The 27,693-nt window shown below is 39.9% G+C and overlaps 3 protein-coding genes across 5 annotated transcripts; 1 reads left to right on the top strand and 2 right to left on the bottom strand.

Annotated features, from left to right (window-relative positions):
• The first annotated feature begins 1,302 nt into the window (after positions 1-1,302).
• On the top strand, positions 1,303-9,308 carry styk1b (serine/threonine/tyrosine kinase 1b). Its single transcript, XM_084943366.1, has 10 exons — positions 1,303-2,336; positions 3,089-3,144; positions 3,374-3,541; positions 4,090-4,425; positions 4,519-4,700; positions 4,866-4,940; positions 5,069-5,277; positions 5,473-5,513; positions 8,104-8,200; positions 8,308-9,308. The coding sequence occupies exons 2-10, from the start codon at positions 3,090-3,092 to the stop codon at positions 8,498-8,500; spliced, it is 1,356 nt and encodes a 451-aa protein (XP_084799492.1). The 5' UTR covers positions 1,303-2,336; position 3,089; the 3' UTR covers positions 8,501-9,308.
• phc1 (polyhomeotic homolog 1) lies at positions 9,103-16,408 on the bottom strand. The gene is made up of 14 exons (XM_084943365.1): positions 16,247-16,408; positions 15,418-15,539; positions 15,168-15,281; positions 15,004-15,069; positions 14,516-14,659; positions 14,156-14,299; positions 13,289-14,047; positions 13,058-13,190; positions 12,776-12,954; positions 12,621-12,684; positions 12,446-12,533; positions 10,549-10,720; positions 10,112-10,343; positions 9,103-10,025 (listed from the first exon to the last, which is right to left on the bottom strand). Exons 2-14 carry the CDS (start codon positions 15,532-15,534, stop codon positions 9,874-9,876), a joined length of 2,364 nt encoding a protein of 787 aa, XP_084799491.1. The 5' UTR covers positions 15,535-15,539; positions 16,247-16,408; the 3' UTR covers positions 9,103-9,873.
• Positions 16,409-17,140: 732 nt separating this feature from the next.
• Positions 17,141-27,692, bottom strand: m6pr (mannose-6-phosphate receptor (cation dependent)). 3 transcript variants are annotated; one of them, XM_084943368.1, is made up of 8 exons: positions 22,740-23,093; positions 21,122-21,294; positions 20,770-20,933; positions 20,486-20,595; positions 19,974-20,122; positions 19,762-19,888; positions 19,523-19,650; positions 17,141-19,373 (listed from the first exon to the last, which is right to left on the bottom strand). In XM_084943368.1, exons 1-7 carry the CDS (start codon positions 22,743-22,745, stop codon positions 19,528-19,530), a joined length of 852 nt encoding a protein of 283 aa, XP_084799494.1. In that variant the 5' UTR covers positions 22,746-23,093; the 3' UTR covers positions 17,141-19,373; positions 19,523-19,527. The 3 variants fall into 3 exon arrangements, with proteins under 3 accessions (XP_084799494.1, XP_084799495.1, XP_084799493.1); XM_084943369.1 differs by lacking the exon at positions 22,740-23,093 and adding an exon at positions 27,585-27,692 and having other exon boundaries at positions 17,141-19,650; XM_084943367.1 differs by having other exon boundaries at positions 17,141-19,650.
• Position 27,693: the final 1 nt, after the last annotated feature.

Here is a 27,693-nt window from a genome sequence, read left to right as displayed (position 1 = left end):
TGACATTTGTGATTTTTAAATGTCTTCTAACTGTCAGCTGGTCAGTTGGCCCATTATTTCCATTCATGACTGAAATATCGACCCGTTTTCTTCCACTTCACCAATTCAGAGTTGCAGGGGGGCCGGTACACCCTGGACCAATATATCATCCTCAGGATGATATCTAAAATATATATCATCCTGAGTGTTAATATATTGTGAAGTGCTAATTTGGTTAAACCAGGAGGAGTCATAGCTTATGAGGCCGTACATCTTAGTTTAATCTCAAGTGGGCTGAAGCAGTAAAACTATGGTAATGATAACCTAAAAAACACCCCTCTAAAATGTTCATAGTTAACATATTTAAAAAACAATAATAATGAGTCAATTTACATTTAAGAGTGAATCTTTCAAGGCACCAAAACCTTCGTATGTAAAGTTTTTGTAACAGAGCAAAAGTGTTTTATGCCTTTATGATCTCATCTAAATATAAAAATACTTCTCATATATTTTCTTTCCTGTTTAGTAGTCCTGGCATCAAATTACAACACCATAAAAAGGCTTTTCATTTAAATTATTAACAACTAATGACTTTACAGTAATTTGAACTGGAACATCTGATGGGCCGTTTCTGGCCCTTGTGCCACAGGTTTGAAACACCTTTCCTGACGGAAAGTTTAGACGTTCTTAGAAAGACGAGATGAGATTTTTGTCACCTCACTGAGAACTACTACGTCATTATTAATTAATCCATCGCTCCCTTTGTAACCCATCATTCACAGCAAGCAGGTTTTGAATTTCAACCCTTTCACAGGCAGGCAAGCAGAGGCCTTTATATCCTCCCTCAGCTGAACTGCATTCAGGTATTAATGTTAGAGAGGATGTGGCTTTTTGTTTGTTTTAGATTTGTGTGAGATTAATGACCTGTTGTGGGCGTAAATATCCTCTCTTTTCCTGGTCTGGGTAAGAACGGGATGTGGAAATGGATAAATGCATTAAATGTTTGTTATGTCACAAATGTATGATGCCACAACATAAAGTGGAAAGAAAGACGCTACAGTATACTGAAATACTTTGCACACTTGCTGTTGTGCAAATAGCTGAAATCACTTTGACAGCACTGGCGCAGTGTCTACAGTGCCATGCCCCTTTGATTGTATGCCTCGCCTCAAGCGGCAGGGCAGCTCGGCTGTTAAACTCCTGAATAAAATCAAATGATTCATGCATAAAGTCAGTTCAATTCATTTTTAATTATATAACACCAAATCACAACAACAGTCGCCTCAAAGTGCTTTATATCGTAAGGTAGAGACCCTATAATAACACAGAAAACCCCCAACAATCAAGCGACTCCCCTACGGACGAGCACTTGGCAACAGTTGGAAGGAAAAACTCCCCTTTAACAGGAAGAAACCTCCGGCAGAAGCAGGCAGCCATCTGCTGTGATCAGTTGAGAGTTTAAGTGCTGAAGACGGGACAAAAGACACACTGAGTAGAGAGCCAGCAATTAATGTGTGGTGTGTGAGCACATAGTGTATCGTAAAGTAACACAAGTCTGTGTGTGTTCAGCATTTCTAATGTTTAGCTTGAACTACATGTTTTTTGACAATAACTGTAATATTGTAAACATCAAGTATTGCTGTCATATGAATAATTACTTGTAAATATCATACTGTAAGTAACCGTGTCTTTGTACAGTGAAGGTTACAGACTCTCCTTCTACCCCCTACATTAAAATTTTAGGTGTAAATATTTTGCACTAAACACAAAACAGAATCTGTTCGCTGATTTTCCAGTTATGTGGTTGCTGTGAATTCTTTGGACCAAGATAATCTTTTCACTAAATACTCCAGAGATGGCAGAGCTTGTTATACCAGTTCTGAGCAAAAGACTTCCAAACACGTTTAACAAAGGGCCAGCGACTGAAACAAAATTACAAGGAGCAGCAGTACCAGTTTCCTTACACAAAGACGAGGAAGGCAAGGGTCACGAGTCGCTGCTGTACTTCAGGGAAAAGCACATTACAGAATGTGGTAGAGCACATCAGCACACTCTGAGGAGGAGGGAGGTGGAAAGGAGGAAGAAGGAAGGAGTAAATAGGAGAAGGATATGGTGAAGCAGGTGAGGGTGGAGTTAAGAAAACACAGAAGGCTGAACGAAGAGTAGCAGAGAGCACATTGATCCCCTGAGCCTGACAAATCACCTGAGAACAACAAGACAATGAAGCTCTGAACAGCCCAGCTGAGCCCGGACTCGTTCAGCAGGGAAGATGTATGAAAAGTGCCTGACCGCAGTAACAGGATTTCACTTTTGATTATTTCTCGTTTGGCTGTTAAGAGTAAACTGCAGGTGGTGAGGTAAGGCTTTGACCCCTATTTTTCTTCTGTCTGTTTGTAACACATGACTTGTCCTTGTGGCAGCATGTAGGAAGAGTGAGCTGATCAATGCACGCTATGTTAACTTTGTGAAAGCGGCTGTAGTGTGGTTGGAGCCTTTTAGTGATTTTTATGACATAATGTATTATTTTTAGTCTGGGTGAATGAGCCGGTGCTGTTTTGCCAATCATGTTTGGCCTTTGGGCGTGTAGTGCATCACTGGAACTAATGTGATGAAAAAATGCAGGTAAACAGGTTTGGAGCTCTTGGCTGTGACGTAAAAGCGTGCTCATGAAGATGAGCTTCTATGAATTTAGACATAGATCATTAGGACTGCTTTGTTAGGCTTTTTCTGATATACATCTTTGATTAAAGTAGTCCAAAAGCCTCCGTGACAAAAATAAAGGTGTTAGACTTTAACTCTGATGGGCTGTTTATGTTTATGACTAGTTTGTAGCAGGAGGGAAATGCTCCGTATACCTCACAGATAGCAATACGACATTTGACGTTTCTGGTCTCAGTTACCTGTTTGCTCAGATGCCTCCTCGTACTGATTACCTGTAAGAGTCACATTACTATTAACCGATTCTGTTCCAGGAACAACAGGCCTGTCAGGCAATACATTTTAATTTGACTACTTCATCCATAACAAAGAAATCAATGGTTTTCCTACTGAGAAAATATTCTTCTTGCATCTCTTCATCTCTTTTTATTTTCTTTTAAATATGTGACAGAATGTCTTCAGTATCAGCTGCAGACTCTCAGTGCAAAACTGGAGACGTTATCTGTGGTAAGTTTCGTGGCTACTTCTGCTCACTAAACAGGTCTGACCATTTATGGGGCTTGACGAGCCTAACCCTTGTTAGAGAGACGTCTTCTGTCTTCGCCTGAAGATAGAAGATAAACTCTGCACGTCAGCTGAGCAAAAATATTAGCATAGACTGCATAACCATATCTGCCACTTTAATTACTTTGACTCTAAAGACGGACGTTTCCTTGTGTACATTCCCTGTTTGCAGAGATCCGAGTGTACGAACAGGAGGTGATCGTCGTGCCCGTCTTCCTGCTGGCCAGCTTTCTGATAACTCTGGTCTTCATTTTACTGCTGCGCTTCTGTCCAGAGAAGGTCGATCGTATCCGTCCAAAGTCAAAGGTCACTACCAGGAGGATACTGCATGGCATTGATGGTATGAACACAAAAAAGAAGTCGACTGTTGTTGTGATTTGGGGCTGCATAAATAAAATCAAATTGAATGTTTTTTGTGATATTTGTAGTTTAAGTCAAATTTGTGGCCTGTATTTGCTTGTTCATGAAACAACATTATATAAAATTTTATCTAAATGAACAAAAATAATATTTTGAGCTTTTGTGTCCTTTTAATTTTGCTCACTGCTGTGAGACGTGCAAATTTTAATTGTTTTTCTGGAACTGTTTAATTGATTTAACTCATATAAGCGAACATTTAATAAATGGTTTGTAACACATTGTAATGTTGTGTTAGGCAGATGTAACTTCAGGTGAAGGAGTTTACAAATACTCTGCATTAATAAGTACTGAAAAAATCCTTATATAAGCAACTACTACAATTTTATGTGTTCAAAACCACATGCATGTTTCTGCTTCTCAACTTTTTATAAATGTTAAATAACATGACTTGAAATAGTGTCTAAATTGCCCAGGTTATGGTCTCATTTACTCCCTGTGTTTTCATACAAGCCTCTATTCTCTCTGCAGCTCCATCAGGTATCAATGTTCTGGAGCATGAAAGCATTGCTTTGGACATGCCCAATTCCTACTCCACCTTCCAGTCCCCGCACACCTACCTCAATAAAGCATTTTCCAATTCTGTGGAGACACTCCCTCAACATCCCAGCCCACCGCCACAGGAGATTTTCAAGCCCACTTTCACTCTCCCGCCGCAGCCCAGAGAGCTGCCCCGCCAGAGGCTCCCCGAGTCCTTCAACCTGGTCACGCCTCTCTCTGGCACCTTCTCCCTGCGCACAGACTCCTCCGTGTCCATCTACAGGGCCCGTATGGAAAACAGGAATGTGGTACTGCGAGTGCTAAATGGTGAGATTTTCACCGAGGTTTGTCTGTGAGTTTTGCAGATCTCATTTGGTTTTCAGTTCAAGATTCAGCATTTACTTTTTCTCTCGTTGGCAGACTCGGCTAATGCCACAGAAAGGCACAACTTCCTGGGCTTTGCTTCCTTCCTGGCCCAGCTCGGACCACATCCCTTCCTGCCTGAGCTCCTAGGTGTGGTGTCACTGCGAGCTCCCCTGGTTACAGTTGTGGAAGAACTGGAAAACAGAGACCTGCTCAGCTTCTTGTGGAGATGCAGAGAGGTAGGGAGATACATTTTTAACGAGCTTCAAAGATGCAGCGTGTGCTACATTGATTCTCCTTCAAGCAACAAATCAAAGTCAAAGTATGATAAAATCTAAATGTAAATCTCCAAATCGAGATGTAAAAGAAGAATTATTTAGACATTTTTGTGACTGCCTTTCCAGGACAATGGGGATCCGCCATGTGAAATGACAGAGAGACGAATATTTACCATGGCAAACCAGGTGGCCAGTGCACTGGTTAGTATACAAATATACTGTATTTCATTGGCTCTTTTTTAATGCTTGAGGGCAGTCTTTTAATATTTATAGGAACTGCACATGCTCATCTGGTTAATCTTGACTTCGCTGTCATGTTGCCCGATCAGGCGTTCCTTCACAGTAAAGATCTTCTCCATGGAAACATCTGTGCCCGTAGTGTACTGATCAGTAAGATGTTCACAGCCAAGCTTTGGGGCCTGCATGGAGTCTATACACGAAAGAACCAAGGAGCCACGCAGAGGGAGGATCCGAGCATGAAGAAATGGCAGGCACCAGAGGTGCTAGCCAAGAGGCCTGCCAGTGAGAAAAGCGACGTGTGAGTTCTTGTTAGATCTCATTTGAGCCTAATTTTATGTGTCACGTGTATAAAAGATGTCTTGGTGCTTTGTTTACCTTAATATTCTCTGATAGAGATGTAGCTACATGAAATGTGTCTGTAAGCTATAAGCTTGTTATTAAACTCCTGGAAGAAAGACTGTAACATCAGTTGCTTTTGTCTGTCCCTTTTTAGCTGGTCCTTTGGTATCTTATTGTATGAAATGACAACTTTGGGTAAGTTCAATTCTTACTTTTTAGAATATACTCGTAACTTTAAAAAGTATTAATGAATACATCTTTCAAGAGTTGAATAATAGAACAATTTGAATTAGCTGTTAGACATGTCTCTGTACTTTCTACTCACTTTACTCTGGGTTCCTGTGTGCAGATGGACTCAGTGTTTTAAAAACAATACATTTGTGTGACAGTAATTTTGGATTTTAAAAGGATTTTTGTGCCAGTGTTGATCCTTAAGCTGTAAATTATTTAATTCGATAGAGTTACCTAAGAAAGTCATGCAAACCTTTATAATTTACTGTATTTTAACATTGCAAAGTAACACTTGTGTACTTATTTCTATGCAGTCACATGAAACTTTGCTCAGTTCAGATTAATTTATCCACTGCTCTTCTAAAGTCTTACCACAGCATTTCAGTCAGATTGAGGTCATTTGAGCAATTCTGTTGTTTCAGCTATCAGATTGATGGCCTCATATTTGACTCTACAGGGAGTGCAGAATTATTAGGCAAATGAGTATTTTGTCCACACCATCCTCTGCATGCATGTTGTCTTACTCCAAGCTGTATAGGCTCGAAAGCCTACTACCAATTAAGCATATTAGGTGATGTGCATCGCTGTAATGAGAAGGGGTGTGGTCTAATGACATCAACACCGTATATCAGGTGTGCATAATTATTGGGCAACATCCTTTCCTTTGGCAAAATGGGTCAAAAGAAGGACTTGACAGGCTCAGAAAAGTCAAAAATAGTGAGATATCTTGCAGAGGGATGCAGCAGTCTCAAAATTGCAAAGCTTCTGAAGCGTGATCATCGAACAATCAAGCGTTTCATTCAAAATAGTCAACAGGGTCGCAAGAAGCGTGTGGAAAAACCAAGGCGCAAAATAACTGCCCATGAACTGAGAAAAGTCAAGCGTGCAGTTGCCAAGATGCCACTTGCCACCAGTTTGGCCATATTTCAGAGCTGCAACATCACTGGAGTGCCCAAAGGCACAAGGTGTGCAATACTCAGAGACATGGCCAAGGTAAGAAAGGCTGAAAGACGACCACCACTGAACAAGACACACAAGCTGAAACGTCAAGACTGGGCCAAGAAATATCTCAAGACTGATTTTTCTAAGGTTTTATGGACTGATGAAATGAGAGTGAGTCTTGATGGGCCAGATGGATGGGCCCGTGGCTCGATTGGTAAAGGGCAGAGAGCTCCAGTCCGACTCAGACGCCAGCAAGGTGGAGGTGGAGTACTGGTTTGGGCTGGTATCATCAAAGATGAGCTTGTGGGGCCTTTTCGGGTTGAGGATGGAGTCAAGCTCAACTCCCAGTCCTACTGCCAGTTTCTGGAAGACACCTTCTTCAAGCAGTGGTACAGGAAGAAGTCTGCATCCTTCAAGAAAAACATGATTTTCATGCAGGACAATGCTCCATCACACGCGTCCAAGTACTCCACAGCGTGGCTGGCAAGAAAGGGTATAAAAGAAGAAAAACTAATGACATGGCCTCCTTGTTCACCTGATCTGAATCCCATTGAGAACCTGTGGTCCATCATCAAATGTGAGATTTACAAGGAGGGAAAACAGTACACCTCTCTGAACAGTGTCTGGGAGGATGTGGTTACTGCTGCACGCAATGTTGATGGTGAACAGATCAAAACACTGACAGAATCCATGGATGGCAGGCTTTTGAGTGTCCTTGCAAAGAAAGGTGGCTATATTGGTCGCTGATTTGTTTTTGTTTTGTTTTTGAATGTCAGAAATGTATATTTGTGAATGTGGAGATGTTATATTTGTTTCATAGGTAAAAATAAATAATTGAAATGGGTATATATTTGTTTTTTTGTTAAGTTGCCTAATAATTATGCACAGTAATAGTCACCTGCACACACAGATATCCCCCTAAAATAGCTAAAACTAAAAACAAACTAAAAACTACTTCCAAAAACATTCAGCTTTGATATTAATGAGTTTTGTGGGTTCATTGAGAACATGGTTGTTGTTCAATAATAAAATTATTCCTCAAAAATACAACTTGCCTAATAATTCTGCACTCCCTGTAGAATACTTTGGTATACAGAGGACTTCACGGTTAACTCAGTGTTTGATTTGACCAAACATTTCCACTTTAGTCTCTTTGCTCCAGAAGTCTTGTGGTTTCTTCAAATGCAGCTTTGCAAATCTAAGTCATGCTGCCGTGTTCTTTTCAGAGAAGAGGTTCTCTCCTGGCAAGCCTTCCAAACAAGTCATACTTGTTCAGTCTTTTTCTAATTGTACTGTCATTAACTTCACAAGCTTCTCTGAGCATTGCACAGTCCGGCCTCACTGACTCCTGGCAGCTGTCTTGAATGTTTTCCATGTGAATCGCGGACTTCAAATTGTTTGAAAATAGCCTTTCAATTCCTCCAAGATTGATGGACAGCACCAGTTTCTTCTTTTAGATCATTACTGGTATCTTTTCCCAGACTGCTACTTACCATCTTAATTCCTATGGAAAGAGTAAGGGTGGACTTGGTTTTTTTCACAGGATTGCATCAAAGAGTTTTCACATTTATACGCTATAATGTATCTACTAATTTCTCTTGTGTTTGTCCAGGTGAAGCTCCGTTTGCAGAGATCCCGGCTAATGAGCTTCTGCAGTTTCATCAGCGAGGAAAAAATCTTAAAAAACCATCTAACTGCTCCAACGCACTGTGAGTGTCCACTGCATACTCCAGAAACGCCAAACATGAAGCGCTACAGTTCCTCTCATTAATCACCGCAAAAGTCAGATAAATTTCTTCATCTCTTCTTCGCACAGGTACACGATCATTAAAGGTTGCTGCCAGTGGAAGGATCAAGAAAGACCCACTCTGGCTGAAGTGAGCAAGAAGCTGGCTTCAGGAGAGAAGGCGGCCTCTGACAAGGTCATCAAGGCATCTGGGACAGTTAACATTGAGCAATACCTTCAAGAAGCTGGATACGGCGAAGCCAACAGCTACACTGTTTTCTGATTGCAGCTATCCTCAGCAAAAGCACTTTTACGAAACAAAAAAATGACGTTCAGATGCAATACAATAGCTCAAAACTCTGGGTATGATCACTCTGGGAATTGAAATTGCTCATTTTTCCTTCTTTCGACAGTTAACTTAGGGAAACATTAGGTTGTTTTTTTTCCTCTTTTTTTTCCAAATTTCATTCATGTGTCTTGCCTTTCCCAATGTCTCTAATGTTCAGTTGGAGAAATAAAACCTCCGACTCGACATTTGGACCCGTAAACCTGACCGACGTACAGCTTCAACCTGAACCTGTGCTAAATACTGTCCATACATGATGGTTTGCTAATTTTGTTTGAAGATGCCAATGTATGTTCCAATATATATATATGCCACATTTTTTCATGATTTCGTATCAGACATAAGTGTGGAAATGAAGGACCCATCAATGTAATTTTGCCATTATTTCCATTGTAAATTATGTTTACTGATCAAGTTCAGTTTATGTGAACATGAAAATCTCTGTTTACATGAATTCAAATGTGAATAAAATAAAGATGACCTTATTTTTCATGCGGCTTTCATTGAGTGGAGGAGATAAAAACAAAAACACACAAAGCTCCAGTAACAGGTACTTTTTATTGGTAGTACTGCATACACGCACAGAGAGCGCTTCCAGTCGTTGAAAGAGCAAACCATGAGGAAAACCTATTTTCAGGTAGTTAGGTTGATTAAAGCCACTAAAACTACAGTATCCATGAAAAAATAATTTTGTTTGTAGTATAAAATGGAAAAGATACAAAACTAAACTTTCAATAACTGTTTTAATAACCTAATTAAAAAAGCCCAGGCTTTCTGTGTCCTTTCCGTGATATGATTGGAGCCTGGATGGAACATCTATGGCAAACTATAAGCGTAACTACAAAAAGAACGGAAATATCAACGTAATGGACTGTTGCTAATCACGTCGCTAAAGTTAAAGCACCGATTGAAATACAACAAGAAGGCAAGGTTCTTTTTTTTTTTTTGCACCCAAGTGGTGAACTGTCCTAGCACCGATGTCGCTATGCTGTCTGATTTGCAGTTTCTCCTTCCACGCGTAAAAACGCCTCTACTCACAGTGACAGAAAAAAACAAAAGAAAAACACTACTGACATGTATACTGGACTTCTCACGAACCACTCACACATATGCATTCATGTCTTCTGCACATTCAGTGTCCTGAAAGTAAACTCTCCATCTTCTTGTCTCTACAAGACCGATGGAGCATCTTCATTAATCCCAAAGTTCTCAGTCTTTTTTTTTTTTTTTTTTTTTTTTTAAGAGTCCAAGTGTTGATTTCAGTGAGAAGTTGGCTATGAGAACACAATCCTGGAGTCCTTCTGGCAGCATTACTCACGCAGGCTGTTGATGGAGGCACAGATCTTGAGAGCGGGACCCAGCTTGATGTTCATGGTGGAGATGAGATGGTCCTCACGCAAAAGCAGCAGCGCCTGCCCGTCTATTTCCTGAGACTGAAACTGGGCAGCCAGCTCCTCACAACCTGATCGACCAAGAGACTCAGTTAATGCAGGAGACAATAAAGAGAAACAACGTGACGAGTGAACTGTAATCAGATGGACCACCAACCTTGAAGTGAGGAGATAAACCTGTAGACTTCGTCCACACTCCACTGGGAAGGAGTCGAAGACAGGAAGCCAGCCCCCTCTAGTGGAAGACTTCCAGGAGCTGAGCTGTCAGACTGAAGAGCGCTGTGCTCGGCTCTTGAGCAGGAGCGGGAAGAACTCGGAGACAGTGAAGGAGAATCGTCTTCTTCGCCATCGCTGGATACTTCATCTGAACGACTGGACTCGGAGTTAAACTGCACCCAAAACAGCAGACATTGAACTACAATCAGCAGCATTTTTATACTATTATTATGTTGCAGGACAAAAAAGAAAAAAGGATTTCCAAAAACAGCTGTGAATGTTAGTTTTCAGACATAATGGCCTTGATTTTTGTTTTGTTTTTAAGACTGTTAACAACAGAAAACACACGAGACATCCTTTAAAACCTACAGGTGTTACCTTGACAGGTAGATGCTTGGTTGATATTTTATTAGAGGTGATATTAGAACTGCTCCTGCGAGTGGAGCCCCTACGCCTAGCAGTGCTCTCTGTGGGTGCTGGATTTGGTGCCAGCCCTGCAGCTGTTCTCCCTCTGCTGGATTTGTAGTGCTGGCTGCAGCTTACATTATACCTGCGAATGAAAAGCAAAGTCAGCACTGAGAGAGACATTCTTGTTTGTTTGCCTCCCCTGAGTAAATTTCCAGTGTTACTATTGTCTAAAAAGGGGGTCAAACTTAGTTTCACATTTAACGAAATGGGTAAAATAAAAATCACATTAAGGATCAGATGTCTTCAGCACACATATCTTGCTTAGTCTTCTCAAATAAAGCCTTTAACCAATTAACAGCAAATCGATAAACATATTGTTTAGCCATCATTCTGTCAAGAAAAATGTTTTCAGATAAGAGTAGGCCACCGTGGCGCCAACTCACAACAGCCTGAGCATGAAAGCTACTGCCTGAATTAAAAAAGAAAAAAGCTTCCTGATGTTAAAGCAGAATATTTTTGTTCTTGCACAGCATTTCTCACAAGCCCGAACACGAAACAGCTTTATCTGTGCCATAGTGGCAAATTGGAAACTGCATTCAAAGCCCCATCAATTTGAGATTTAGCTGAAAAAACATTTCAAAGATGTACATCACTTTCTACTACACTAACTTTCTCAAGCTTTTGTTCTCTGGCTCTGTGGCTCTGTATCTCTGCAGCTGTGTAGATTCAAAATTACAATGCTAATTACAGGATTTTTAAAATGGCAGAGACGGGCTACGTCAGGGCTACAGTCAGATAAAGAAGTACTTCCACCTCCTTTGAATCTGTCTACTTTCATCATTTGCTTTAATTGGTCGTGCCACCCTGTTAGCTAGTGTGCTAGCTTCAAACTTCAGTGTAAGTGGGTAAATCTGCTTATTTTAGCCCTTAGACAAGACCTGCAGATCGCGGCTTCAACTAGGCAGGCCAGAACATAGTAAGAAACTTGCTCTCTTTTTAAAGCATTTTTAAAGCAAATAAATGCAAAAATAACTCACTGTAAGCACATTGTTTCTTTGCTTTGAATTTCACTCTTCAGAGCTTGCATGTTCTAACCCAGTGCTAGACCCCCCTTTGTTTTACAAGAAACATCTTCGATACATTTTTCAAAAAATGCCCGTCTGTGCAAAATGAGTTTAAAAACATAAACAACTGCGTGATACTGTTTGTCCGTGATTTGGACAGGGGGAACAAATTATGGCAGGATCAGCCTGATATTATTTGTATCCCACTGTAACTTTACTGTATAAAGAGCTAACATCTCCAAAATGTCAGGAGTAGTTAGTTATTATAAGAAGTGTGTGTGAACTTAAAATCAAGAATGTGGGATACTGTTTGTCCGTGATTTGGAGAGCCCAGTGCGTGCTCCCGACGCAGGGAAAACCAATTCTGCAAGGGAGACCTACCTTGGAACTTGTGCAGGTGAAGCCAAAGGGAAGATATGTTTCCGTCTTTGGCTTGGAAGGAAGTTGGGTTTGGAAACATATTTGGCGATGCTTCATCTCCTGCTTTGCGTTTGTGTGGGAGCCCCGTCAAAAACCTCTCCATTATGCTAGCAGTGTCCAAGCGGTCTTTTTTTTTTTTTTTTTCTTCTCATATCGTGCCACCCCCTGCAATGGCTCTGCGCCCCCCCCTACGAGGCGGGCCCCACACTTTGGGAACCTCTGTTCTAACCAAATACTGCAGTCAGTGGCTTAAACTGCAAAGGCTTTAGCTGTTTTCCTAATAAGATATGAATGTCCTTTGAACCTCTGAGCTTTTATGGCTAATTAAGAAGGGACAAAACAACACAATGTGTATGTAAGCTGAAACAGAAACAAAACTGTACCTTTTGGCGCAAGTATTAGTACAGAACCTCTTTGATCCTCTGAACTGGCTGGCTGGAGCAAGGTTCCCACAGTATTCACACTTCAACACTGAGTAGGGAAAGAAAGACTTTACACTACTGACCATAAACACAGCTTAAAGCTACCATACTTAATGAATAATAAACCACCACTTACATGGAGGTCCATTTTCTGTGCAGCCAACCAGGGCAAAATCTCCGTCTTTGGGAAGCCGAGCAACCTGTCACATCAAGATAGTAAGACACTTTTTTTTTTCTCATGGTAACCTTCACAATCATTATCTGACTCTGTGCGTGTATTATCACTCTTACAGGGAAGGGCTCAGCTCCCTCCTGAATCACAAAGCCCTCGATAACATGAGTGAGAACTTGCGGTTTGACGACAGCCTGGGGAACAGGTGCTCTGTCTTTGTCCCCGTGCCCTACTCTTGACAATGGGAGAGGCAAAGAAAGCGTGGGAGGAGATGAGAAGGCAGCTTCTGAAGGAGGAGCTGGTGAATCATGAAAAAGAAAAAATAATGAGCTTACAGTGAGAATTTTGAAGACGTTCTACAAACGTTTTATGCATGAATTGGAGAAGACAAGCTGACGTACCCGAGTCCTTTGTAGGTGCAGGAGATAAAGGAGGAGCCGAGTCTTTCATGGGTGCTGAGTCTGAAGATTCTGTCATCTCATTCAGGCCATCACAGTCATATTTCCTCTTGAGAGAGCCAAGAGGAGCTTTTGTCTAACAGCATGTGAGGGGAAAAAAAGCCCTGTTACAATCCCTTGTACAAAGACGTCTCTCCCTACACCTAACCCAAGCAGTGAATCCTTTGATCTTACCATAGTACTGTTGCTGGAGGCCGTGCCAACATTCCCACCAGATGGACTTTCCTGGGCTGTGCTATTTCGTGCCTGTGCCAGGGCCACAGCTTGCATATTTCCTGCTAAGCCCTGCCTGGCTCCCACGAGCTGGACAGGGATGTGAGGAGGGTTGTGACCTGCAGCAGTGGACTGATTATTGCTAGGTGGAGCTGGGAGAATGGGCGGTGGGTGTCGAGGGGGCAGCTGCAACGGTAAACGGTGTCCCTGAACTGTCTTGGGCTGTATTGGAACAGGACCTTTGTCTACATTAGTGCTGGACTGTTGCAGGGGTTGCACCACCAGAGTTTGAGTGTTAACATTCGCCTTTGGTGCCACTGAGCCAATAGGGTAGCCCTGGGTGGAGGTAGGAACATTTGACGTGGGTACTAGGATCACCGGTGCAGCAGAGGGGGTCAGGAGGAGTTGGGAGAGAGGGAGTCCTGGAGAGGAAGTGGATGAAGAAGCTACAGAAGAAGCAGGAGTTACAGTCATGGCAGCCTGATTTCCAGTCTTTACAGTCAGTGGATTTGTGGCAGACTGTTGTGTAAAGCTGCTCTTGGCAATTTGTTGTTGCTGTTGTGGTTGCACTTGTTGCTGCTGAACTGTCTGTGGGAAACTCTGTTGTTGTTGCTGCTGCTGACCAAGAGGAAAGCCAGAAGCATCTTTCCTTTCTGGAAGCTCAGATTTAACAGCAACTGCTTTGGTTGTGGAAGCACAGTGTAAGGCAAGGTTCTGCACCTGAGAGATGAAGAAAGGAGCAGGCCGTGATCAAATTTAAATAGTTCTTCCTTCACAACCATTTCTTCAAGATTACATGACTAGAGTGTTTGGTAAAAGCACACAAACCTGATCATTGTCAGACTGGGTGCTAGCACCGGTAGAAGCAACTTCGTGCTGTTGCTGCTGCTGCTGGGGCTGAGTTTGAGCAACTGCTGCAACAGTAGCAGTTGCTGGGCCACCAGGCATGAAGATGAGCTGAGAACGGTTGACCTATGTGGGAAACAGCAGAGATGGTCAACCTTTATTTCTCTTAATGACTGCAAGAAAGATTTAATGATTTCCCTGCATTTTCTCTGGATTGTCTGTCAGTGTGAATTTTACACAAAGGTTTCCAACCGTTCTTACTATATCATAACAATATGTTACATAAATTAATTCAAAGTATATGCATTTAATAGATTTTGTGGATAATCAGTTTTAACCCACTCTAAGATACATCTGTCCCGGTCCTGCTGAGTTTCCACCCAGCAGCACTGACTGGTTGATAGCAGTTTTGGTTGCAGAGGTGGCCGGACCATGAGGACGAGGACTGGACATAGTCCCTCCCGCAGAGGTGGTGCTTAGATTGACCTGGAAGGCACACACATATTTATATTTTAACTCAAACTTTAAGAGAGCCAAGGCTGAGGTGTTTTGAACATGTACAGAGGATTGATAGTGGATATATTGGACAAAGAATACTGAATATAGAGCTGGTAGGTAAGAAGAATAGGGGAAAATCAGAGAGAAGGTTCGTGGATGTAGTGAAGGAGGACATGCAGATTGTTGGTGTTACAAAAGAGGAAGCAAGGGATAAACTGTGATGAACATAAATGATCCGTTGTGGCAACCCCTAAAGGGTGCAGCTGAAAGAAGATTCAAATCTTTCTAATTATCTGTAAGATATAATTAAATAATAATTTACAAAAACTTACAGTGGTGGGCACTTGGGAGATGCTGTTACTTGGAGTATTGGACTGGCGACTAGCAGCAAGTGTGGCCTGTTTTAAAGAGACATGAAAAGGTTTGATTGGGACATGTCTGTTTGTTTTTATTTTAGTCTTTTTCTTGTTGTTGTGCATGTATATTCTTGTCATACCTGTTGCACAGCAGCTAAGTTGTGGAACTGAGCACTATTTGCGATCTGCTGCTGCAGCATGAGCTGCTGGAAGTACTGAGCAGCATTAGGCTGTCTTTGCAGAGCTTGCAGAGCCTAAAAAAAACATACATACATACTTATTTGGCTAATACCAATTCAAAAGTTTGTTTTTCATTTTTTAATTTAAATGGTACTGTTATTGTGACATGTAAAGCATTCATTTTGTTAACATTTGGACACAATCACTCACCTGTACAGCCTGTCTCTCATACAGAGACATGCGGGCTATCTGTGGTGCATGAGAATTGCCACTTGTCTGAGAATTTCCATTGTTGGTGCCTGTATTTTGGTCTTCACCTGCATCCATGTTTACTGCTCAAAACGAAAAGGCCAATCATCAGAAGTAGCTGTGTCAACAGTTTTAACTATAAACGATCTATATGGTGTATTTGCTATTTCTCACTGTGGGCACAGAGAAAAATAAAGAAAAAAATAATTAATAGGCGACAAATGAAATGATTAGTCATTAAATATAAACAAAGGCGGATTATTAAACGTCCTTTGTTGGACTGCACCCTCAAAGTTTCCAATTGATTGTTTAGGTTTTTAAAGTGCAGCAGATTATTCTCTCTTGTGGGCATATCACGAGTTTTTACTATCGTGGCAAGCAGGAGCATTGTGGTATTTTCTACAGCAGGCCTGTTGTCAAGATGATAGATGGGTAGGAAAGAAAGACCAACATGGAGGAAAAGTTGAAAATAGCAAAGGAAGCTAGCTATCCAGCGATGGCTAACTACAAAGGATTACACAGGTTTAACGATCTCTCGACACTAGTACAGTATACCATAGTTTAAAAAAAAATGCATTCCCGTGTGCAGCAAAACTCCGAATGCATATATAGAAAAATGAAAGTAGATGAGTCGTTTGTTTGACGCAAACACCTAACTAAAAAACATAAACACAGGCTAACTAATTAGCAATGCTATCTGTTTTCTGCAGAGAGAAAGCAAGCAGCTAGCTGACTATTACTGCTGCTACATGTCAGAGCTTAATGCCTTTCGGTGTCCGTTTGTGTCTACCTCTTCTTGGCTTTCCGTCCTTTTCACAGTTAAATTGAGTTATTTTTCGGATATTGGTTGTAGCTGCCAACAACGACAGGGATTTCTAGGTTTTTTGCCTCCAACAAAACCCCGCCCCTCACAAAGCAGTTCTTTTCCCCTCCTTCTTCTTCTTTTTTGGATACTCTGGAAGACTGTAAACCATTGTTAACAGACGGACGGAGCCACCTACTGTTTCAGTGTGTAAACTGCATCGAAATCTATTTGTGTACTTTGGCAAACAAACTGGGATTTATGCAATTAGTTTTTATATGTTTTTTAAAAACTTACAGCGAGCTAACCTTTGTAATGAATAGAAGTACTTTTGATAACTACAGTATTCTGCAAAAGACACTCCTCATTTCTTTATATTTTCTAGGAGTCATACACTAACCTTTTAGTGATTCAAGCATAAAAAGACGCCTAGCCTAAATCTTCACAATGTTCCCAGAAACACTGTCAGTACAGTGAAAACATACCTCCCCATAGCCTGGACCTCAATTTTACTGAAGGAGTGCGGGATCATTTTGACAACGGAGCAAAAATTACCCAACACCTAAAGAAGAGTTTTGAATGTCTTCAAGAAGCCTGGAGGACTATTCCTGAAGGCTACTTAAAAATTACAAGAAAGCTGCTAAAAGATGTGTGCTCAAGAATAAACATTGGTCATGTCTGAGCCTCTTTCTCCATGTTAGTTAACAACAGTTTATCACTATAAGCGCTTAATTGCACCTAATTTAATACAAGGTTTATGACTATTCTAGTTTATGAATGCATTTGTTTATATAATCCATTATTTCTAATATAACCTAATTTATTCCATCAAATCCTAAAAAATGAGTGCACATAGGTCTATGGAGTTATCACAGCATAAACTAGTTTTATCATTTCTTTTTAATAGAATCAGAAAAAAAACAAAGATTTGTGACTTGTGTCAATTTTTAGCCAAACATAACATTAATCATATGAAACCTCAGACCAGTGAACTAAGCAAAGAAAATTCAGTGTTAACACAAAAGCGAAAAAGACCAAATATCAGTGCTCACAATGAATACAAGTAGCATAACTCAATGATAATTAACAGAAAAATAACGTTCACGTCCTGTTCAAAAAAAAAAGCCTGGTTCAGTCCTTAGCAGCGCTGATGTTTAGGTTTATGTAAAAATATTATAAATCCCATTAATATCAAGTTTAAAAGTGTAACATTTTTACAACTAGAGTACTGAAAATGAAGTACCCTCATTGCTGCCGTATGTATCTCCTATTGCAGCCTGAAAATGAGTCTATAGTAGTAAGGTGGGTACGTGTAGCACTGTTTCTGCGCTTTGGGTCAATTTCACCACATCAAGAAGCAGGTCAGCGTTTAAGCACGATAATGTTCATTATTAAACTGTTTTGTGATTATTAAAATGTAAATATTCCTTTATATTTGATTATTTCATGACAAAGCACAGAAGACAATTTCTGAATAAGTATAAATAGCAGAATTCAGATATAATTGCCTTCAAATTCTCATCACTACAGGCAACATTTAAATGACAAAAGATACATTAAGTGAATTTAATTTTGAATTTTAGTTGGATGCTTTGCTCCTCACCACAAATTTCGTTGGTATTGCGTCAGCACCACTGACCTCTGACAAAAATTAAACCGTGGAGCTCAGATTTCAGTCAAGCAGCCGACCTTCTGACTGGGATCTTAGCGCTGAGCTTCTCTGCAACATGTGAGAAAGGACGACGCCCAGCTAAAAATCAAATTCAGTTAAACTTTGGTTTGTTTGCACTGATTTCTAAATGTGTGGTAAGGCTGTAAGTACAGTCCCTGTACTTAAACATTTACATTCACATGTTACAAACCTGACTTTTTAACCTAAACAATAACTGTTTAAACTGCACACACATTTATTTGTATGCCTGTGAACATTAAGCAAGCTCAACCCAAATAAACACAGAGGGGTGTACTATGAAGCCAGATTAATGGGTTAGCGAGGTATGTTGGGCTTTCATTCACTCTCTTTTTAGCATCTTAACTACTGTCATACACGTAGCCTGGTCCTGCGCAGGCTTTCGGTTTGTAATCGAACTGAAGAGCCACATTTTCACTGATTCTCTTATTTACAGTACGCTTTAGCTGCAATACAGATTCTCTGCTGTAGGAATGTCATTTATCCAGAATATAAAACCTGTTGAGACACTTCTAAAACAGCACTGCAGATTCTAACTGGAATATTCAATTTTTCTTTTATAAATGTCTTTATTTTTGGTCCTAATCTGCTAGAATTCCACCTACTGGAACAAAGTTTAGAACTGTTACACCAAGAATTCTGAATGAATAAAAGTAATTTATCTTACAAGTGACGACAAACTGAAGTGATGCTTTCTTTAGGCTGTGGGAGTGTGTTAAAGTTTAAGAGCTGTAATTTGTCACATTAGAAATCAACAGCAGAGGTGAAATAAATATATTATGAGGTAAACTATTTAATTTACTGATAAGTGTGCGTGTAATGATCGTGACTTCACAAGATTAAAGATTTTCTGCAGCATTACTCTCGTTTCCTTTGCAGCTGCAGTGTTGCATGTTATTTATAGATCTGTATCACCGGATTAGACGGAGCTCAAATGATTGATTTTGTGAAGTCAAAGAGTTAAATGACACATCTAAAACTGCACAGAGCATGAAGCAGAAAGCCTGAGTTAATGAAGAAAACTGATAACCACCATTGTAACCCTTATCTCTTATCGGGGCTTCTAGGCTTTTATCAAGCCAGCTAACACAACCCCACCAATTATACTGAATTTGCTTTTTAGTACACCCCTCTGCTTGTGACAAACCAACAACATCTGAGAAAAAAAATAAAGCATTCGTTTAGCAGAAAAGAACTGTACACAATGTGGCATTTAGCTGACACAAGATAGAAATATGATTCTTCAAATTCTCCCTTTTCTGCCAGATTTTCACAGAAGAGTCTTTATTGTGAAATAGCTTTCTTGGAGGAATCACTCATTTGTCTGACATCAAACAACTGTTTGAAACGTACGGTGTAAAAAGTGTGGACAGGATCATCAGCCCTATGAGTAACATGCCCTCCTGTGTGACAGGGAGATGAAGTCTGGAATAAAAACAGAATTAGCAGGTACTGACGTAATTCACTCACAACCCACCCCTCCCACAAGAAAACAGACTTGTGTCTACAAGCAGCCTGATAAGCTGTAACCGATTAAACTGCATCACACGGTGAAGATTTTAATCCCAACATACTAAGGTCACATAGGCAGCAAGTGGTCATCTCTCTCCTCTGGCTCTTCCTGTAAATTGTCTGTAGCCTCTCCCCTGTAAGCTGGCGATTCCTCTCGCTTGCGCGACCGGCACACAAAGTCACATCCATCCTGTAAGCACAGTGAAGAAAAAAACAAAAACAATTGTCCTCATTTATTTATTTTTATTTCATCAGACTCTGACCTTTCACTGATGGTGTTCATCAATTAGATTTAGCTTACCGCTGCCAGGTTTCCAAACTCCACCCAAAAAGCATAATTGGGGAATTGCTCCACCCCTTTAGCTCCAACGATCAACCGCTGGTAGAGGAAACCTCCAACAAGGTAAACAGCCAGAAGAGAGAAACCACTGAAATGTGAGAGGTTATGATTATTGATCGTCTGTAATATTACAAGCTCTCACATTCATTAAATTAACAGATGACTTTACATACATGATGAGAATAATGGAGCCAGTGCTGAGCTTGGAGCCAGTGCTGAGGTTGGACTCAATTACTGGACACACTGAACTGGCATCCAACTCAAACAGATAGAAACAGTCTTCCTCCTTTTCCCTGTCCTCCAGACCCACCTCCAGCTTACTCTGGGAGAGAGAGTGAAACACAGGTGTATACAAAGTGTCTTTGTGCAACTTTCTAAACATGCAACATGTGTATAACATGTTTTTATTTCAATAACTCTACTGTTTAATACAAATAAGCTCATTCTGTGTTCCACTGTATTAAACGTCTTCGTCACTCTACTGTAAATATCCTTGCTTGGTTTCAGGTGTCTGGAAAGCCTTGAGCTTCACGGAAACATTATTCAGAGCGTCCTCATGGATCAAATTTCATTTTCACAGACCTGACGCAACATGCCACCACGGCTGCAGCTGACTGCTTTTTGTTTCTGTTCTTTTCCTCAAACTCAAATCTGCTCAGCTAGAAGCTTTGCACATTTCATTTACCACTGTTACATTCCTGTCGCAAGAGATCATAATGATGGCTTTCCTTTCTTCTTTATTGCAGTGTGTATCGTATTTTTCACCGTTTGTGTAGATCAGCATCACCCAGTCACCTGAAAGGACACGTTTGATAAGATTTAGATTTATACTCCTCAGAGTTTGCCTCAGGCTATGATGCAATTATGAATTATTTATCAGTTTCCAATACAGTTAAGATTCACGCACATGCCCTTACGGTCATGTCTGAACTAATAAGAGAATGTTTTTCGGATTTTGCATAGTCTTACTTCCTCCAATGGCCTGTGTATGCGTGTATTTGCCAATCACTGTTGTCTTCTGTATTTTCTTGTCCACTTGAATAACCCCAGCATTGGGAGCACCCCCTGCATCCCCACATAGCTGGAACACATATGTGTAGCTCTCGTTCGAAGCCTTGTCCTCAGCTGTAAAGCTGTCAAAAAAGAACAAATCCCAGAAAAAATTTAAATAAACATGGCCCATATAGATTCTTCCTTTAACATAAAATTATATTATTAAACATGCTCCCAGTGACTACTGGGAACACAACAGGAATTCCAAAAACATCTCATCTCCTAACAAGCACTGAATACGCTGGTACACAAGTGACTCATTCCTTACTTCTTTCCTACGAGCGGCTCTAGTCGCTCCAGAACTTTCTGCTGTAATGGACTGTGAGATAACAGTTTGCAGTCTTTGGTGCTCTTCACACTATACACCCCACTCACAGAGAGGACCAGATGAAATGCCACGACCCACATGAGGAACGAGATTCCTCTGCAGCTACTGAACACCTGGAACAGATGTTAGATGATAAAGAAAAAACAATCAAAACGGGCAATTCTCAAATGTGATTGTTTGCTATTTGTTTCATGTTAGTAGGATTACGTTTATTGTGAGACCATACAAACTGTCTAATGCAAGACTGTTTCATACCATTTACATTACAGTAATATAAACGGTGGCATTATTGAAATACTTGCGGTCAACCATACAAAGGCAGTGGAGATGAGCATCAGGGGTAATTTGTAACTGAAGGATAGCAGCAAGACTGAACGGGAAGGCTTACATGATTATAGTGAGATGGTAAAGGAGACAGTGGGTCTAAAATAGCAGGCACACAGGAGGTAGCAGAGCTGAAGATGCTAAGATCTTCAGTCAGAGTGATCAGAAGGGACAGGATTAGAAATGAGTACATCCGAGGGACGGCGGACGTTGAGTGGTCTAGAAAGAAAGTTTGAGAGACAAGGTTGTGATGTGCAGAGGAGGGATTTTAGATTCATATGGAGCTGCCAGCCAGGAGAAAAGAGGAAAATCACAGGGTAGATTCATGCATGTCGTGAAGGAGGACATGCATGTGACAGAAGATAAAGGTAGCTTAAGCTGAAAGCAGATGTGCTGTGGCGACCCCTAAAGGGAGCAACCAAATAAGAAGCAGAAACAACTGCAGTGTGGTAGCTATCCCTTTAAGAGCTGAAATGAGTTATTGGGTAATGTCATAGTCATATGACAGAAAACTAGAAAAAAAACTATATTTTAAAAATTTAAAAACAAATATTTACTCATTTAATTTGAATATTCATCATCTGTTATATTCAGCTGAATTCTTTGGGTTTTAAGACTGCTATCTAGAAAAAAGAAATCTAAATATTTAGTTATAGCAGCACTTTTTTTGATAATCGTCTGGCACTTCAAAACACAATGAACCTGTTATGTTAGTTTAATGTGTACATTAAAATAAATCTGTGGCAGTTCTCATGCTTTTGACACCTTGTTACAGGTTGCAGGTTTTTGCATAAACACAAAGTACCTCAGTTATCAGGTACTTACATTTAATGCATTATTCCACAAACTGTTTGCGTTTTTTAACACCACAGTTCATAAAAATAGGTAAAACAAGGGAATACTCAAAACTTCAGTGGTTAAACTTTGAATATGAAGCACCTTTCACATGCTTCCTGAACAAAGAGAGGGGAGTAAAGAGACGCCCACTTTCCTATTCATTTAAAATGGGGGGAAAATTTTAAAGACATAAAACATAGCACTAAACTAAAAGACAATAACGATATAGGAAATTCAGTTGTGAAAGGCGATGTTTGCAAGTCTTTCCTGAAAAGAAAGTATGCATCCAAAATGTCTGCTTCAATTTGCACGAGGCAATAAGTTTTACTGATGAGGAAACAGTCCGTTTATAATTTCTCTGACAAAGATGCTGCTTTGGCCTGGATTGCACACCTACCTTCATGATTTCCGTCACTGCGAATCAGCGGGGAAATCTTCTTTGTGAGAAATCTAACAGTTTATCATACAAGCTGACAGTTTAAACAGTTGCTCTGAGCTTCCTCACGCTAACGTCGCTTCCTGGTTGACTCAATTAGCAACTAGCCGACTCTTTAGATATGCGCATAAAACAAACTTCATCTGCGCGGAGTCTGTTTTATATTATTATTTTTACTCAACGTTTTCCCCCCTTTTAATTCTGCCCTGAAGAGATAACACGCTTTCCCTTCAACTGTGCCCAAGAGGCTAACAGGCTAGAGATAGCGGTGAAGGAGTGCGGAAGTGAAACCAAACAGAGGAACACGCGAATGTGACAGTCCAAATGAAACTCAGCCAATGAAAGGCGGCTGAGGCCACGCACACCCGCGTCAGCTGACAGGGGAGCAAGCGTCACAGAAAGGTTTACTAAGTCACAGCGTCACCATTCATGGTATTTCTATGTCAGGCAAAAAAAATTAATACATACAATAATAAATAAAATAAATACGTAAGTAAATAAACAAGATAAACAAAAAATTAATAATAAATACATAATACATATAAATACAATAAAATAAATGCATAACTAATACATAAAATAAAACTAAAATAAATAAAATAAAATAAAGTAAGCAAATGAATAAATGCGCTTGATGGTATAATGTGGAGTTTTGTGTGCGCTGCCAAACAGAATTAAACAACTATTATTCAAACAAATGTATCTAACTAAAACCTGTAAATTTAATTGATCACTGATATAAATAACAAATATTATCTTTATAACTACATGGTGGAAATTCTTGTTTGTTCAAACAATGTCACATGTGACATTTTTTGGAGTTATTTCCATGATTTAGATCCAAAAAACATATTTTGGTAAAGAAATCATAATTAAAGAAAATTACTTATTATTAATAATAATAAGTCATAATACACAATACTGTCTTGTGCTTCATTTACCTGACAATCTAATAAGATGAATTTATATAAATACATGTTTTTCAAATTTGCTAAATGTAGTAAAAATTACATTAAAATCAACATTGCTTTAATTTAAGATGAGCTAAAAAAATTTTTGACTAAGTATAAAAAATAATTTCAGTTTCAGTATTTAGTCAGGTGGTGAAGGTTTTCACTGTGACTCAGACTCTACATGATTGCCAGTCAGCTGCCGACAATAAGTATTTTAATTTTTATGGTATTAACTTCCCTATCATGATCGTTAAAAAGACTAAAACACTGAAATGAATCAAAATTAAGAAAACATTTCCGAACAATAAAAATTAGACTTAAAAGCAAATCTGCTCTAGAAATAAACTGAAATGAGCTGAAACAGAAAGGCAAAATGAAAGAGAAAATAAAACCTATTGAGAGAATTACTGTAAGACTGTAAAATATGTGTGTCACACCTATTTGGACAAGTAGAAGAAAGATTGCTTCATTGGTGCTGATGTATACAAGTGCCAGCTATCTTTTCAAAAATACACATTTCACCTTCTTGGGTGGAAAACAAAACTACTTTCTGGGGAATGAGCATGCATAAATGGAATTAAAACAACTTTGTCTATCTAAAAAGGGTGTTATGGGCTGTTATGGTATCATACCTGATGAATATTGCACTGAAGTTGGATGAAAATATCAGTTCCTCGCCTGCAAAATTTTGGTTACTATAGACATCTGCTGTTGGAAATCAGACATCCAAATATTTATAGTTCAAGCAAGCCATCATTCTGTGTTAGCCTGAGCTACATTTATGAGAATTCATATTCAGAGACATGAATATGTCAGATATTTACCCTAAAAGTTTTGAAGGACCTAGCTCAAGACATTTATCCCAGATGCCTTGATTCTGATGTTTTAGACATTCTTTCAGCTCTGTTTGAAAAAGAGATCAATAAAATGATTGAACATCAAGAAAATTCATCAGAAAACTTGTATCTGGTATCTCATTGTTTTAATTACCCAGGGATTGTGACTATAGGTGCACCTCCCAAGAAAAGTAACTACATGTCAGGTTAGCACAGTCTACAGATGTTGTCATTGGCCTGTTTGGCACGTTCCTCCTGTCGATTTCCCAGTAATGAACATGGCTGCATTGTAACACTGAACAAACCCCAAAACCTATGCAACAGTGTGTATTAAAAGTGTGAGGCCACTCTGGTAAAAAACAATCATAAAACCTCACACCACCTGTCAACCACAGTGGTTGAGCGATGATGATTTGGGTTTATTTTGCAGCCATAGAACCTGAGCACCTTGCAGTCACTGAGTCGACGAGGAACTCCTTTGTATACCAAAGCATTCTTGAGTCAAGTACAAGGGCAGCTGTTCAAAAGCTTAATCTTGGCCAGAACTGGGTCATACAACAGGGCAATGATCCCAGTTCTGAAAAAGAAATGAATCAAGGTGTTGCAATGGTCCAGTCAATAGATCTGTCTGACCTTAATAGAGCTGTGCATAAAGAAATGCCTGCAAATCTCAATGAACTGAAGCACCATTGTAAAGTTGTGGCAAAATTTCTGTGCAACTAAATGATAGACTCATAAAGTCATACAGAAAAGAATTATTTTAAGTTATTGACACTAAAGGTGCTTCTACAAGTGACTGAATCATGGGGTGTAGTTTCTCACAAGATGCTTTTGCATTTTGTTAAATAAAGATGGGGGAATATGTCATATGTTGCTGTTAATGTCAGGTTGTATTTAGAGAATTTGAGAACATGCTAACGAACAGGTAATTTTTAATATGTTGTGATAAGTAAGACCTTAGAGCTGAAAGGGAGTGTACTTTCACTTTCACATGTCAGAATGTTTACTTGTGGATGACTGGTAGACCAACTGAGGTTACTGAAATATGATCATTACTCAGTGTTTTGAAAGGCAGATTAACCCCCACACTACTCTAGCGTAAACTAAACAATAGCCTCTAAAATTACCATGAACTTGAGTCAACACTTTTTTGAAACACTCTATAACCACAACATAATATTTATCGGAAGAGTATGACTTATTAGAGAACTGGTTTGTCAACATGGCACGGCATTAGTTCAAGTTAATTTAGTAACAGTGGTCAAGTATGGACTTGCTCAGCTTTTGTACAATGTGATATACATATATATATATATACACACACACACCTTGATCACTGTTTCAGTTCCCTCAGTATTTTTAGATTGTTCTCTGACTGTTTGTTTGAGAATCTATGGCCCTCAGTGTCTGTTCCATTCTGCTGGATTTCACTAAAAGGTAATAAGCTGCACTCCCTATGCTTGAGACCAGTAAGTGTGCTATAAGAGCTCTTTCATTCCTGCATGCTCTGATTAGCTCAGCTACATCAGGCTCTTTGACTTCATTTACATTGTACGTACCGTCTTTTTTTATACCATTTTCGTGTAAATATCAGAAAGTTGACTCTGTTCATCTGGATGTAGCATTTTCAGATCAACAGAATCAACTTTCTGGGATTTCCTTACCTGGATGATTGAGCATTTATCGAGATCCTTTTTTTAAAATGTCATTTTTAGCTCATCTGCTTTAAGGGTTGTGTATTCTGAAATCCTCTTGAGCTTTCCTTTATCATTATAAGTGGTTATTTGAGTTACTGTCGTCCCTAGCTGTCTGACCATTCTCCTCTGACACCAATATTTTCACCCAGAGAAGTGTCGCTCTGTGGATTTTTTCTCTTTTTGAGACCATTCTCTGTAAACTCTAAAGATGTTGGTGTGCGAAAATCCCAGTAGACCAGCAGCTTCTGAAATATTCAGACCAGCCTGTCTGGTCCTAACAACCATCCAACATTCAAAGTCACTTAAATCACCCATCTTCCTCATTCTGATGCTGAGTTTGAACTTCAGGTTGTCAGCATTTCTACATGCCTAAATGTAATGAAATCCTGTAGTTCACTGGTGAGAAGCTGAGCAGGCGTGCCTAATATAATAGGTAGTGCACAAATCTGTTTATAAGATTGGGGAAAACTGCAATCAGCTGAGACTGAAGAAGTCACTTGGATAAGTGACGAAACGTTTCTCCCACTGAAAATGCTACATCCAGATGAACAGAATCTACTTTTGGACACAAATCTGACAGTGATAAAATCTTCTCAAACGACAGAGTGCTGAACAAGTCATTTAAACAAGGTGTGGCCATGTGTATAAAATCATCTGACAGATTTTAAAGTAAACGGATTTCCTTGTTGTTATAAAGTAAATGTGAAAGGCAAAGTGTAAGAAACACCTTTCAGCTTTCAGTAAAATGCAGTAAAGTTGACTCATGGGGTGTAGTTACTTCTTGGAAGTTGGATCTGTTGCAGTTAGCCAGGTGTGTGTGTGTGTGTGTGTGGCAGACAGTATTTTTGCAAATTATTTTTTTAAAAACGTGGTGTTGTGCAAATTCGGTTAGTGCGTAAAATCTGAGCGCAGCTGAAAGTGCAACAAAGTTGTGAAACAAGGCAGTGTGACAGTAATCATGTGGGTTTCTATTTAACAATGCTAATGAGAGTGAGTCACAGCATTTCAGAGCTTTCATGTCAGGCTTTCTCAGTAGTTAATAACCATAGTAAAGTTGTCATTGTTGTACAAATCACTCACATATCACCCCTCCCTTAGTTTCTCCCTGCGTGATTGCTTCATCTCTCTCTCTCTCTCTTTTTAAATCATAAGGAACAGTTGGTGTTTCTCCTTCCCCTCCCTCCCTGCCTCCCTCTGTACAGCCTCTCCAGGGAACGCAGGCAAGTTTTACTAGGCCTCTGTTTGCTTTGCTCCAAAAAAGTTTGTATTTTCAAACCAACTTTCTTCATCCCCTCCCCCACTCTCCTTCAGCGCCCTTACCTGGCTGTGTGTGTCCGTGTGTGTGTTGCGCAGACACACCCGACTACCGCATATCAACCAATCACTGATCCAAGAGAGGCGCTCCAAGGAGGTGTGCTTCCTGTACTTC

This window comes from Perissodus microlepis, chromosome 11, assembly GCF_051167445.1.
Source record: "Perissodus microlepis isolate ML-2025 ecotype Zambia chromosome 11, ASM5116744v1, whole genome shotgun sequence".
Classification (NCBI taxonomy): domain Eukaryota; kingdom Metazoa; phylum Chordata; class Actinopteri; order Cichliformes; family Cichlidae; genus Perissodus; species Perissodus microlepis.
Note: the sequence above shows the minus strand (reverse complement) of the source record. Positions and strands in the feature narration are given on the sequence as shown.